Here is a 14,590-nt window from a genome sequence, read left to right as displayed (position 1 = left end):
TCGAGTGTGACTATTAAAAAATAAATCATTACGTCGGGGTAGCATTTGCTTGGTATTTCCGGTTAATCTCCACTGGTTAACATGGGTTAACAATACCGTGTAGCTGTCACGTTTGAAGGGGACGAAACCGTGACATGTTCACGTCTCCCAGCATGGTAAATCGTCACATGTTCACGTCTTGCCGTGATACCGGGTTGGTTATAAGTTATAACACACATCAAAGGATCTCGAATCTCGGTGCTGCTGACCTGGGGTCAGTGGGACATCATCTGGACAGGTTTAGGGGAAGAAGGAGAATATAAACTGTTATAATGACAGCTATTAAGATTCCTTTAAAAAACATATTGTTTTAGAAAAATTAAGACTTATTTTAAATATATTAAATAATATGATTAAATTACACATCAGCTATATATAATGTACTTGTTAACTTATACTAATGTAACATTACTGGGGGCTAAAGGAACAGCTTCATCTTATTTACCTGGCGATGGTTCTCTTTATTTAATCTCCGACGGTGATCTCCAAAAAATGTAAAAGTAAAGTTTCTGGATCCTTTTCAGCTAATTTGCTAGCAGGCTGCTGGAGCAACGCAACCGAACAGCGCGTATCACGTGACGTAAATACGAAGCGCTCCGTAGGCTAGACCGTCTCATTTCGTATAGGCCGCTCGGTCCAGCCCACGCGGTCTCGTCGGCCGCATCCTGCGTCGACCGAGTAGGGTGCGTACCCCGAAGGATACAACCCCTGAATTGAGACACGGCCGAGGAGGGGAAATTTGAGTATTAAGAAGCCTCTAAAGAGTCGTGACGCACGGCCGGATTGATCTCAGCCAATGACAGCTCTGCATGCATCCCCTGGATATTATTGTATTAACTGCTCTCATCGCAACCATGATCGCAACGCGATGTTTACAGAGAGAACAGCTGTGAGGTCCGTGCAGAAAGCAGAGCAGTGTGTAAAATATATATCACTCAGTATAACAGGCCTACATTACTCTCTGTATTTGCTGTAGTTTAGTAGATATCTACAAACAAAGAGTCGATATTTGTCTAAAACCATTTAGTGCTTCACATAATAAAATACACAACGGCTGTAGCCTGATTATATGCAGCGGACAGACAGGTCTCAGTTGGTTTGGTGTCCTCTGCTTACTTTTAATACTTGTAAATAAAACTTTTGGCCCGTAATTTATTTCCCTCATTGTAGCGACCAGAGAGGGGGGAGATATATATCCAGTCTCTGATAGTGTTACGTTATTATGAGAGCTCTGTTTGATTCTGAAATGGTATATATTTATATAAATATATATATGTGTGTGTGTGTGTGTCCGCATCTGTAGCCTGTTATTGTCTCATTATACCGCACTGTGAATGAATTACAAGTAAATATAGAAGTCGTCATGAACACATCTGTCCATCAGACAGAGGGCTGTGTGCCTCCTGACCTGTCATCATTAATGGACGTCTCTTTAAAATGACCGCTCAGAGGAGAGGAGTTCTCATTTCTCTAACCGCCTGCTGCTTCCCATCAGTATTATTCTTAGATGGGCCATTGTGCATAATGAGTACTTTTTTTTGCCCTAGGTCAGGGGTGCCCAACCTTTTTTGAACCGAGAGCTACTTTTAAAGTTGCCAGTCTGCCGAGATCTACCAGTCCAGATAGAGAGGCATAGCCATTACTGACAGCCTACTACCAGGTAAATACACACTTCTACTTGTATAAAACTGACCTTTGTACGATTAATACTTCATAAAATACTGCAGATGCTTTATCTTACCTCTTCCTAATCTACATACAAGTATTTAACTGAAGTTACACAACAATGTTGATACAGAGTTTGAGTTTATTCACACGACACGTCACATACTACAGTGGGTAATGTTTTCAAGAAACATTGAACAGTGCTGCCACATATAACACAGGGGAAAAGAAAATACTCTGAACCCTTTCTTTGCCATTAAAATTAGGCTTACTAATAAAACAACTCAGATCTGAAGCTACACAGGAATCTGCTGCCAAAGTGCAATAAAAAAGACAAAATTAATAGAATCAAACCCTTTTTTTGTTGCATTTTAGTAGATTATAAAAATAAATGCCTTTTTAAAATAGGATGCAAGCAACACTAGTTTCTTAACCTGAATTGATAATAGACTATAATCAATTTAAGTTTGCATTCTTATACAATTTTGTACAATAATTATAATGAATAAGTTCAAACAAACTAAAACTTACAGCTGATTAATAACGGTATCTAACTTGAGTTTTTATTATATCAAAAACCTGTTGAAATGCTACTGTTATTTTTACTGTCCCCCAAAAGCGCGTCGGCAGCCTCCAGGAAAGCTTCTTTCACAACTTCGCCGTCTTTGAAAGACTTCATGTGTTTCTCAAGAACGTGACTGACCCGATAAGATGCTCTGGTAGCAGCCTTGCTCTTGTTGTTGGGCCTGGTGAAAATGGACTGCTGTGCATTTAGCTGTCCTTTCAGGCCCCTCCCCTTTTGGAGCGTAGGGCAGAATTAGGAGGGAATTCCGTCTCGTCGCGTTTGTGCACTGTTTTGAAATGCCGCTCCTAAATTACCCTTCTTCGATAAAGCCACGCTCGCATTGCAGATGAGAGACAGATGGACTTTGAATTGGAATAGATACAAAAATAATCATCCTCCCACTCGGAGTGAAAATGATATATTTTGGGGTTTTTTGCTTCTGCCATAATTGCGGTCTTCTATGTGTGCGGACTGTCACTCCTGTTGACACGGACAATGTCAGCGAACTAGTGCACTGCCCACCAGCCACGCCCCCACACATGAGGTCACGCTGGCCAATCACAAAGCTTTGATGCGTTCAAGTGCATTGTTCTGGCACAGGAAGATTATGTTATAGGACGTTAACGATAAAACTGAATATTGTTGTTCTATTTTTAGACACATCTCGCGATCGACTGAGAATCTCCCCGCGATCGACCGGTCGATCGCGATCGACTGGTTGGGCACCCCTGCCCTAGGTAAAGGATCTGGGTATAGCCTACTTCTTCCAACACTTGAATGTATCATGATTGTGATACATAACATTGAATATTGCCATTTGAACATGAAGGTCTCTTGAAAAATATAACTTGCATTTGTTAGATGTAAATGCATGTCAATTGAAATCAGTTAAAAATAAGTACAAAAATACAATCCATTTCACAAATAAACCACATTTAAAATGTCCTTATACTGTGGGAGACGTTTCATTTTCACAGAGTTTTACGTACTCATCACTTTGTTCTCAATGACACGCATAGGCGGCGCGTGAGACTCAGGTTTGGGAAGGCTAAATAACTTTTTTTTTCATTTTACGCTGCCCGCCTCCGGCGTATATAGAAAAGAGATCAACTCAGTGAAAGCACCACCTGCTGACCGATCAGAGCTCAGTGTGCGGAGTTTAAATCTATCAAGTCATATTACAGGAAAAAGGAAATGCAGTTTAAACTGCCGTATGCAGAGAAGACGCCGACGTGTCGCACTTATCATTCATATCACATTGACATCACATCATCAATCAGATCATCGATCTCACATCGATATCACAATATTTCCTTATCTGAGTCAGCTTCTCGAGCCGTATCTGGCCGTGCAACACTTAGTTACATTGTCACATATACTGTATGCAGACGTATTATTTTAAGCAACACATTAAGTTGACGAAACACTCAACTCAAATGTAATAAAGTCAGATCCCCTCGTGTTTTAGATGGGGCAGTATCATAAAACTGTTGTACGCTTTCAAACACTCGGTAGTTTATTTTTTAACGAGTTGTTCTGTATTCTCCTTGCAGGTGCAACTATGTAGCTTGTATCCTGGATTATATGTTTAAGTCATCATGGATGTTTAAAGTTCATATTTGTCTAATATTAGTTTACTTTTCATTAATGAAGTTGATGTTGCGCTGTCAGTACACTTGTCCCTGTTTGTGATTGGTCAAATGTAGCTAACCCCGCCCCTTTCACGTGAACACGTTCTCAGCTGGAGAGAGAAACCCTGGCTTGATTTACCGAGTTGATAACCAGCGCCGTAGGACCGCTTAGCGAGATCGCGTTTGTTAGGGTTAGTTAAGATAACTCAAGCATATCCAGGGTATGTTGAACTGGCTTCGTGGTACAGGGCACAGGTGGCTGCATAGCAGCGCTAATGTCAAAGACATTATATTTTTATTTTACCAGGATGCAGTTACACAAATATTTGGGAAGGCTTAGCCTTCCCTAGCCTACAGCACCCGCCGCCCCTGATGACACGTCACACTTGTTTACAGAAAGAAGGGATTGGTGTAAAGAATAGACAGTCCTGCCTTAAGCAAGCAACTGTATATCCTGTATGAATGCATGCCAAGAAAGCTGATAGTCCCCGTGTGTTGTGTAAAGCACCTGAAGTGCCAATATGGGAATAATTAAGAATAAAGTCTGAAAGTAATACTGGACAAAGAAGCGTGTTTTGATTCCAGCTTTCCTTGCTGGAAAACACAGCCCTGTAGTGTCAGTACTCTACCTGTAGGTGGCGGTAGAGCAGTCTGCTGTATTTTCCCCTGCAGAAGAAGAACATGCTGGTTCTTACAGTTCTTACCATAGGGTTCTTACCGTTCTTACCATTAGCATCAAACAACTACATTTGAATGTATCAAGATTGTGATTGATAACATGGCATTTGAACATTAATGAGACTTCAAAATGTAACTTGTTAATTTGAAATGCAGGTTGGTAAATTCGACCGGCTTTAATAAAAAAGCAGTTAAAATAAGCAGAAAAGTACAATCTATTTCACAAAACAAGAACACTTGTTTACAGAAAAAGGAAGAATATGAACTCGTGCCTTAAGAAAGCAACTGCATATCCTGTATGAATGGATGCCAAGAAAGCTTAAGAAATAACAGTCTGAAAATGATACAGGACAAAGAAGCTTCTTTTTATTGTATTCTAGCTTTCCTTACTGGAAAACACAGCCCTGTAGTGTCAGTACTCTACCTCTAGGTGGCGGTAGAGCAGTCTGCTGTGTTTCCCCCTGCAGAAGAAGAACAGGCTTGTTACACGGAAGCAGAATTAGTCAAAAGCTCCAACCTGTCAATCTGTCTACGCGGATAGAGTCGAAAGCTGAAAGGAGACAGAATAAACACACTTGTTTTCGGTTTTTAATCCTTTTCAAGACACGATGCGGACTGCTTTCCTGCTGCTCACAACATGTCTGTGTGTCTGCTTGGTCAGAGGTGAGTTTTGTGTCGTTTTGCTATGTATTCTTCTTCTTATAGGCTATTCAAATACATTACAGATACCTGTTCCTCCATAATCCCTGATAGCTAATTAGGCTAAGTGTCCATGTTGCTGAATAATAAGTATCACTTGTTTTAACTCAGAGAAAATTAGCCAATCAACGAACGAGTGTCTGTTAAATAAATTAAAACACAGCTACTAAATAATATCTTACTTTTCAATTTTGTTAGCTGTAATTTGGCCATTTTAGTGTTTTTTATTTTGAGATGTTTATACTTCATGTTTGTTTGTTTCCTACTCTTTTTATATTCCCATTACGTGCAATGCCTTGTTTTAAAATGCTGCTGTGACGGAAACATGTCCACATTTGGGATCAATAAAGTCAATCTTATCTTACATTGTTTGAAGAATTACCTCATCCATTTTATCCTATAAATAATAATGAGTGTTATTTACATTTATTTCAGTTGAGTCTGTACACCAAACTAGTTCTCATATTTCGTCTTTTAGTGCGGGCGGTTTTTTCTTCCACCTCGAGCCCTTTTACTTCGTGCTATTAACATCATATCATCTAATGAAATCTTCTTGGCCTATATAAAAACAAAGGACCTTACCAAACAGGTGACACAGAACATAATAGTAGTGGAAATGGATACTGGTCTGGATCATTGAACCCTGCGTAAGATCCTCTAAATCAGGGGTCTCAAACTCAAGGCCCGGGGGCCAAATCCGGCCCCGCAAGAGCTTGCAAAGAATATAATACGTTTATTATATGGTTACATGCCACTTTACAGAAGCAGGTTGCCCATAAACTACATGTCCCACAATGCATCTCGTTTTGTGACATGCGCACTGAAAAGACTTGCAATTATTTGCCCTGGACTTCTGCTTTCAGACGTAGTTAATTACTAAGTTATTATCCTATCCGATAATAATCCACTTCAGAGGCAATAATGTAATATAATACATTATTTTATATATATTATATATTTATATATGTATATTTATATAGTTACAACTGGCCCTTTGAGTGCAACCTTTATGCGAATGTGGCCCGCGATGAAATTGAGTTTGACACCCCTGCTCTAAGTGGTGCCTCAGCAGCGGTTTTATTTGAGTTAGATTTCTGGTTTATTTCTTTATGATTTTGGCCGCTATAACCCCAAAGGGAAACAAAGCTCTAAGGTAATGGAGAAAAGAGCAGATGTATCGAGGTCTAATTGAGGGATAAACAATGGCAGCATTTATTAATAGATGGCAATTTCATTTCTGATATTTCTGTTATTGTCCCCATCCTGTGTGTTCTTCTGCTTGAATCTCTGATTGTGTTTTGTTTTGTGCTTATTTACAGGTGCACCAGAAACCGAGAACAATGCTGTAGCAGGACCCAGTTCAGTAGAGACAACTCCAAACGTAGCTGCTTCTACTGTAGCTGAAGATAAAGATGGGGAACAAGGTATTGGCGTCCCAGGAGCAAAAAAACCAGAAGAATATGAAGCAGATGAAAAACCCACAGTAAAGCCAGTAGGGGAAAAAACGTCAGATGTGGCCAAACCGTCTAACGAATCCAAACAGGCTGACGGGGACTCTGGCAAGAAAGGACAAGGCGACAACGAGAAGAAACCAGTAGACACTAAGCAAACCACAAATACAACAAGTGAGGAAAGCCACAATGATATAAACGGCAAGAAAGGGACCGATGGGAATAACCAGGACCCTGGAGAAGGGAAGACAACACCCACTGTTAAGCCTGCAACCACAACGACATCTGTGAAAGGAGAACCTGCGACTGAAGCTGAAGACCTGTTATTCAAGGGAGAAGTAGATAACACCAAGCCAGGAGACAAAGGCAATGAGAATAAATCACAATTAGATGGCGCAAATAAGGAACAAATAGAAGAGGATGTGGTGGAGAGCAGTCATTTCTTTGCCTACCTTGTCTGTACAGCTGTGCTCGTGGCAGGGCTTTACATCACCTACCACAACAAACGGAAGGTACCTGGGTTTAAGATCACACTCGCACATATTTGAAGCATAATTCCTGTTTCCACCGGCCCAGATTTCAGATGAAAATGTTGTGTGTGTGTGTCAACCATTTCAGTCTGTGTAAGGTAGACAGAAGGGGAAGTCTTTGAAACACAGAAGTGGCTTAGCTATATCTTTTGCATTTGTTTCACACTCAGGTCAGGTCTCCATTATATGCAATGGATTAAGTGGGTCATCGTTTAACGCGGGGAAATATTTGCCGGTGTATTTTTAAAAGTACATTTGGATTAGAGTCATTAGACTAACAGTCTTGTATTATTTTGGGACTAAATATGTGGTACATGTGGTCAGCTTGTGACTTGCAGATTCATTTCTGGGCCCAAACAAGCACTCCAGCTGAGAGCAACAATCTTAAAGGGATAGTTTGATATTTTAGGAGAAATGCTTAATTTCTTTTGATACAGAGAGCGATTTCTCCTCTGCGATGCCTCGGTTAATCATATCAAGGTTTGTCTTGTATGTAAAGCTTCAACCATTCAGTGGAAAACTTGCCAATATCTCTTTTCTTTCCCTTAGATCTTTGCCTTTCTTTTGGAAGGAAAGAAATACAGATCTGCTCGTCGACCTAAATCCGGAGACTACCAGAAGCTGGAACAGAATGTAAGTTGTTGATATGAAGATACACTCCGTCTCTTTTTAAATTTAAAAATACCATATCAATGAATTCTCTCCATTTTCTTTCAGATGTAATCTTAAGTCATGATCTGGAAGCCATTGCCTTGAGCTGCTGAAAAGAAATGGGGGTGTGTAAGAAGAGGGTGAATGGATACTGGCATTATATATTTTCCTGGTTCTCTCTGCGTCGACTCCACCTTTGGATAAATTGACATTATTTTATTCTATACCAATAGATGCTTATCACGTGACTATGCAGATGAAACTGTTGCCTTATCGAGGGAATTAGTGAGATGCAGTGAAGGTAAAATAAGCATGCTGTTATTGCACTTGTGTCATTATTCCACTTTAAAGGCGATGTTGTCATTTGACCTGACTAAGGTTCGGACTCAGGATATTTAGGTAGCAGAGGAAATGATCTGTTTGGATTCCAGATTTGTATGTACAGTACATTATTGCACTGTGCACTAAATAAGCCATTTGTAAATTACTGTCCGTGTACAATTTATTTGAGGTTAAATATCTCTGAGAAAATATAACAAGAGTTTTAGTTGAATATAACCTTTACTTTCCAAGTGAGATGCTTGGACAATAACAATACTCTCCCACTTGAACTGCCTAACGTTTGATACTTATTCAGTCTGATCTTGAAGCGGTCCATTTTGGAAAGGCTGTACTTTGCTTTCGTGCTAAGAGTTATGTAAGAAGATCAATACCACTCTAAAACATTTCCAGTAAACATGGCAAAAGGTTAGATTAGTATAGCATACGTACTGGAAACAGAAAAACAGACAGCATGGCTCTGTCAAAAGTAATACCATACCACTTTCTAGTAGCTTTTTAAAGCTCACTTTCACTCTTTTCATCCAACTTTTAGCTAGAAAGTGAATATCTCCCCCAAATGTTGAACCAGCTCCTAAGATAAAGGAATATTGTGTTGACTGCTGTCAGGGTTGGGCTTGTTAACGCAGCTTAATTGATCCGCAATGATAACATGCATAACTTGCATTGCTGGAAACTGTCTGTCTGGTTCTGTAGTTTCCTCTTTTGATGAATGTCTTACCTGTTGCACTCGTTGCTTTGCATGAAACTGTAGCCTGATATGTTGTAACCTTTAAAACGGTTTTCAAAGAGGAACGTTGGACAGGTGATTTATTGCTTTGAGTGTGCTATTGGAATAAACGTGACTGAGGATAGTAGACCACTATTGCATTAGATACAATTGTTCCGTTAGGGTAGGTGTGTGTGTGTGTGTGTCTTGTGCCAAATTGTGAACAAATGTACCGTGATTCAATGTGGGGTTCTTTTTCTGTGCCTGTTTCCTAATTTATGACTTTATTTGTACCGGTTGAGGGTTATCATTTATTTAAAAAATGCTATCTGGAAAAAGGAAGATAAATCTAATTGTTTCTTGGAAGAATCAAAGTCCATATGATGTCCCAAAATATATTTTTTTTATTGTTACATTTGCAAAGAAAAACGCAACATCTTTTAATTAATTTGCTCTTTTCATGAGTAAAAATGTGTTAGAAAAAACAATTGAGTCATCCTAGTCTGGCAGTAAGCATGAAACGGCATGTTTTCAAGATGTTTAATGAACATATTAGCTACATGAATAGGTATTTATTTCAGTTTGTTAGGCCTTGCTGTCCATATGAAAACATCCTGTTGTCAATCAAGTGTTTATTGCAACATTTTGCGTCCAATTAATCGATTGAGATGTGTTTTGATTCGAAAATAAAAGCTTTTTGTACATTCTAGCCTCAATGAATTGGATTCCTTGACTGCTTTTACTGTCACCTGCTTTCGTGATTCAGTGCCTGTCGAATCACGTTCAGCCAGTGCTGAAAAACAATCAGATCCTTTAGTAAAATGTTAAAAAACATACAAAGCATTATTAAAAAAACACAATAGCACTTGTGTAGTAATGTCAACTGTAGCTGATCAACATAGGAAATACATATTTATATTACAATTAATACTATAATAGTTTATAATGACACAATTCTTAAGAAGCATTTCACTTGGAGTACTTTCGTTAAATAGTTTATTTCCGGAGTTCCCAACTTGGGGGTCAGAGGACACATCTGGGGTCACAATAAATATAACTGGTCATCAGACGTTTAACAGGAAAAAGGAAACAAACTATCAAATGTTTGATAGTTTTACCCCTGTGAAATTATCTGGAAAATCTAGTTGAAATCCCTATTTGGTGGAACTTTTAACTCAAAAATGTGACAAGGGGCCCAAACTAAATACTGGCCAAACCTGAAAAGCATGGGATGCATGTATTTCATAATATATTAAACCTTTTATGTGGACATACATCTTCATCTAAAATAAGTTACTATAGCTGCTGAATAACTAGTAAAGAGTACAATATTTACCCTTGGAATGTATTGGACTCCATAATAAAGGAGTACATTGTAAGCCTTTATACAAACAGCAGTTCATTGTATATGCGAAACACGATACGGAATATTATTTCTCATGCATTCCTTCGTTGTTACAATAAAGAGGCTTCATCATCGCAGTGGCATCATGCTCCTGGCCTCCTCTTCATAAATGTCTGGTACCTCTCCCATGGAGGTGCAGATCATCCGGACAGAGGCGCACCCACGGAGCTCCATCTCATAGCGGATGAGCTGTTTCCAGAAGCCGTTGTTGGGCCTCACCACCGGGCGGCAGCTCCTCACCCAGCTGTGGGCCGCCCGCAGAGACTCCCCGCGGTGCTTCATCAGATAGGCCATGCACAGCGAGGCGGAGCGGCTCACCCCGGCGTTGCAGTGCACCAGAGTCCGGCCACCGAGCTCCGCAGTCAGCTGGATTTTATCCGACACATCGTCGAAGTGTTCCCCCAGAGCAGAGGCCGGGGAGTCGGGCAGTGGGATGTGGATGTACTCCACCCCGCGGTGCAGAGGACAGCGGCTCTTCGTCTCCGTCACGTTCACGATGCAGGTGATGTTGCACCGAATCACCTGGGAGGAGTCGTTGGCTGCTCGGCCATTACTGAGGTACAGGTGGTCGGTGACTCGGCACAGGCCGGAGAGACCTGCGAGACCCGACTGATGCATAAAACGAGGGGAATTCAGCACTGTCAGAAAAATGGTTCACGGAATTTTGTAAACAACGTAGCAAGCTGTAGTAACAAGTAACCCGGGGTACGGCAACTCAGCAAGGACAAAACTGTGAGAGCGCGTAACCTGTCGCCCTCTGCTGGAAGGGGTGTTCATCAGTCACAACGTGGACGGTCTCTTTCAGCTTCTCAACTTTAAAGCTGTCCATCCATCATCTATGTTTCTTATGTCTGTTTTAGCCATGGTCACGGGTTTTTGCTTGTTTTATAGAAGAAAAACACACACACAGTAATCCATTCAGAACTCTTAAACCAAATCAATGAGGCTATTTATACCTGGATTTTTGTTACTAGCATTGGGAAGTTACACGACATCTATTGCACGTCTCTCTGTCCTGGGAGAAGGATCCCTCCTCGGTTTTTTTGCCCCGTTTGTTTGTTTGTTCACCTTGAAAGGCGCTATACAAATGTAATTTATTATTATTATTAAGGGTTTTCTCCATTTTGACCCATTAACTGTGAGGTTTCTCTGGGAGTTTTTCCGATGTGAGCGCCTAAGGACAGAGGGTGTTGTATTCATATTAATATTCTGTAATACCTAAAGCCCTCTGAGAAAAATGTAAAATGTGTGATATTGGGCTATATAAATAAATGTTGATCATAAAGTGAGCAATGCAACACACTGATGGATCTGTACTTGAAGTGCAATCTGAAACTGTGTGAAGTCGTAAACAGTGACTGCGCTTTCAATGTAACAATCAAAACAAAAGTTCAATATTTAATTTATACATACATTTATTTTTAATACAGATATTCAAAACATTTGAAAAGAAATACCAAAGTATTTATTGTTTCGTAGATAAATGCTCTTTTAATTGCAAAGAAACCTTTTGGAAAGGGCATTTCACGGGAACTGAGTTTGAAGTGCTTTCACTGCTTCTTTTCAGTTCCTTCATGAAGACCATACAAAACGTTCCCATTAAAGCCATCAGCACTGGGTTTCTCCGCTGCTCTCCAGGAAGAGAGAAAGTTTCTCCCTGTGATCACCTTTCACAAAACTACACATACTATTTAACCTTTAAAAAGAGTACATCATATTTCCAGGCATAAAAAAATAAACTATAGCTCACCAATTTTTTTGCGCAAACTGATATTTTTTCAATCAAGTAATTTACAGTTTCAAATAAACACCTCTTATGATACTATATTATATTGTAGCCCCCAACAAGCTGTGCAAACAATGTTAGGATATTGATAAATTAAATGATGAGAAGATCATCGCTTCTCCCACCATGAAACGTCCCCTGCAGCATCTTCTCACTCACACACAGGATATCAAAATGTTTTACAGATACAAACAGTTAACCGCTGTAAATGATTATCTCTGAAGGTTTTTTTGTATGAAGGGATTCTGAGGAGGACGTTCTCCCATAAGAGCGCTTAAGGACGACAGATATGCTTTGCAAAATCAAGCACACAAATGCACACGTACAAACCCAAACCCATAAAGCACAGCGTAAATTTAACATGATGTGCAAATGTACTGATTGTGCGAAACGAGGGTGGAAAAAAAGGCTTAAAAGGTCTGGTCATCGTTACAGGATTCGGTCCAGTGGCCAAAGACCTCGCAGATGTTGCAGTATGACCGATCCTCGCCCTTAGCGCCGTGGTAGGTGGTGTGTGGAGGAGAGTCGGGCATCTGCATCTGTGTGGGACAGTCCTCGGTGTCGTGGAGGTCGAAGCAGTCGCAGATGTCACAGAAAAGTCTTGGAGGAAGCTTCTTCTTTGTGGGTTGATTATCGTGGCTGCAAAAAAACAAGTTGAAAATGAGTTACAGAATGAGTTGTATTGCCGCTACATATACGAGTCAGACACATCTTTGGCCATCCGGAGCAATGTCGTTTTTATTTTGGGTTGACCACTCAACCTCACAGCTACACACTTACTCATCATAGTTATCCAGCTCACTTGGATTATTTCCATTCAGAGCAGCAGCAGCCATTGTCTCCAAGTCTGCCTTCTGTTCCTTATTCTTCTTCTGGAGGTCAACGATGACTGAATTCAGGAACTCGATCTGAAAAGGGCAAACACAGTATTAGCATCAGTGCTGCTGCTGAATGATCATCTATGATCTATTACAGTATGTATAACACCCTATGACATTTAAACTTTGATTTATGTGCCTTGATTCTATTAAAACACTATTTAGATTATACAACTGTAACTATGCCCTGCCATATTCCAAAACAATGAATCTTAGCTACACTGAATACAAATATAAACGCAACACTTTTGTTTTTGCTCCCATTTTTCATGAGATGAACTCAAAGATCTAAAACATTTTCTATAAACACAAAATAACCATTTCTCTCAAATATTGTTCACAAATCTGAAAAGATCTGTGATAGTGAGCACTTCTCCTTTGCCGAGATAATCCATCCCACCTCACAGGTGTGGCATATCAAGATGCTGATTAGACAGCATGATTATTGCACAGGTGTGCCTTAGGCTGGCCACAATAAAAGGCCACTCTGAAACGTGCAGTTTTGCTTTATTGGAGGGGTCTGGGGGGGGGTCCGAAAACCAGTCAGTATCTGGTGCGAGGGGTAGGGGTAGGGTAATGTTGTGAATCGAGTGGCCTGTGTTCGTCGTCCATAACATACGCCTGCCATAACCCCACCACCACCACGGGCCACTGATTTGTGAACAATATTTGAGAGAAATGGTTATTTTGTGTAAATAGAAAATGTTTTAGATCTTTGAGTTCATCTCATGAAAAATGGGAGCAAAAACAAAAGTGTTGCGTTTATATTTTTGTTCAGTGTAAGTTATAATAGTGAATTGTGACTGAGTCGTCAGCCGAAGAAGAAACTCAAGCTTGGAATGAGGAAAGTTAGTAAAATACCCGCTTATGAGAAGTGTATTACTAAGTAAGAGTCAACCTTTATTTAGTTAACCCTAAAAATAAAAAATAGCATTTGAAATGTCTCTTTTGAGAAAGCTTGACCCTTTAACGCAAAATAATCAACAGCTGATCCTGGCTCTCGTCCAGGAGTAGTGCTGTGATACAGTTGGCAGCGTAGTTTAAGAGAAAGAAAATAGTTCCTCTGTAAAACTGCACACAAGGACCCGTGGATTATCTTAAAGTAATGGGTCATGCTTTCTGTTGAATTTTTGTTTTTGTTTAGGGCTTCGAGTGTTCCATTTCATTGGAGATATCAGATGCTATTCGCTATCTCTCAAACACTCAGCAAAATGTCTAAATTGATGACTAGCTCTCAAGGGGTTTATCCTAATAAATTCATTTCTATATACAAGCACTACAGGTGAACTGTCCCTTTAACAGATCTGCTCTGATGGCTGTAGTTGTCTATAGAGGAATTTAAGCAGCGCATGTATTGAACGCTAAAGGTTTTAGTTCACCAAGCTTGAATTATCTTCGTACGACCGTTTGTAGTTTTAACGCAGACTAAGGTGTGATCCACTGGACGCCACGGTGACAGAGACAGACATGCACAAGTGAAGCTGATGAAAACATGAACAAACCGCTGCCTGATGGTGTTGTAGCATTGCCAACATCAGAGACAGGGCAGAGGAGAGGAATCGGA

The 14,590-nt window shown here is 40.1% G+C and overlaps 3 protein-coding genes across 8 annotated transcripts in view; 1 reads left to right on the top strand and 2 right to left on the bottom strand.

Moving 5' to 3' along the window:
• The first annotated feature begins 4,611 nt into the window (after positions 1–4,611).
• tgoln2 (trans-golgi network protein 2) lies at positions 4,612–9,673 on the top strand. Its single transcript, XM_034238246.1, has 4 exons — positions 4,612–5,241; positions 6,597–7,240; positions 7,808–7,891; positions 7,976–9,673. The coding sequence occupies exons 1-4, from the start codon at positions 5,187–5,189 to the stop codon at positions 7,979–7,981; spliced, it is 789 nt and encodes a 262-aa protein (XP_034094137.1). The 5' UTR covers positions 4,612–5,186; the 3' UTR covers positions 7,982–9,673.
• LOC117561053 (dual specificity protein phosphatase 18-like) lies at positions 9,484–11,074 on the bottom strand. The gene has a single exon (XM_034238252.1). It carries the CDS (start codon positions 10,978–10,980, stop codon positions 10,432–10,434), a length of 549 nt encoding a protein of 182 aa, XP_034094143.1. The 5' UTR covers positions 10,981–11,074; the 3' UTR covers positions 9,484–10,431.
• Positions 11,075–11,759: 685 nt separating this feature from the next.
• clip1a (CAP-GLY domain containing linker protein 1a) overlaps positions 11,760–14,590 on the bottom strand; it is a 31,696-nt gene continuing 28,865 nt past the window's right edge. For 5 of the 6 annotated variants that reach the window (XM_034238212.1, XM_034238215.1, XM_034238217.1 and 2 more), the window contains 3 exons: positions 14,529–14,534; positions 12,929–13,056; positions 11,760–12,787 (listed from right to left, as the gene is read on the bottom strand). In XM_034238212.1, coding sequence (XP_034094103.1) covers positions 12,559–12,787; positions 12,929–13,056; positions 14,529–14,534 — 363 coding nt within the window. In that variant the 3' untranslated portion in view covers positions 11,760–12,558. The remainder of the gene's footprint in view (positions 12,788–12,928; positions 13,057–14,528; positions 14,535–14,590) is intronic. The other variant, XM_034238214.1, reaches the window with a different exon arrangement.

Source organism: Gymnodraco acuticeps, unplaced genomic scaffold (genome assembly GCF_902827175.1).
Source record: "Gymnodraco acuticeps unplaced genomic scaffold, fGymAcu1.1, whole genome shotgun sequence".
Taxonomy (NCBI): Eukaryota; Metazoa; Chordata; class Actinopteri; order Perciformes; family Bathydraconidae; genus Gymnodraco; species Gymnodraco acuticeps.
Note: the sequence above shows the minus strand (reverse complement) of the source record. Positions and strands in the feature narration are given on the sequence as shown.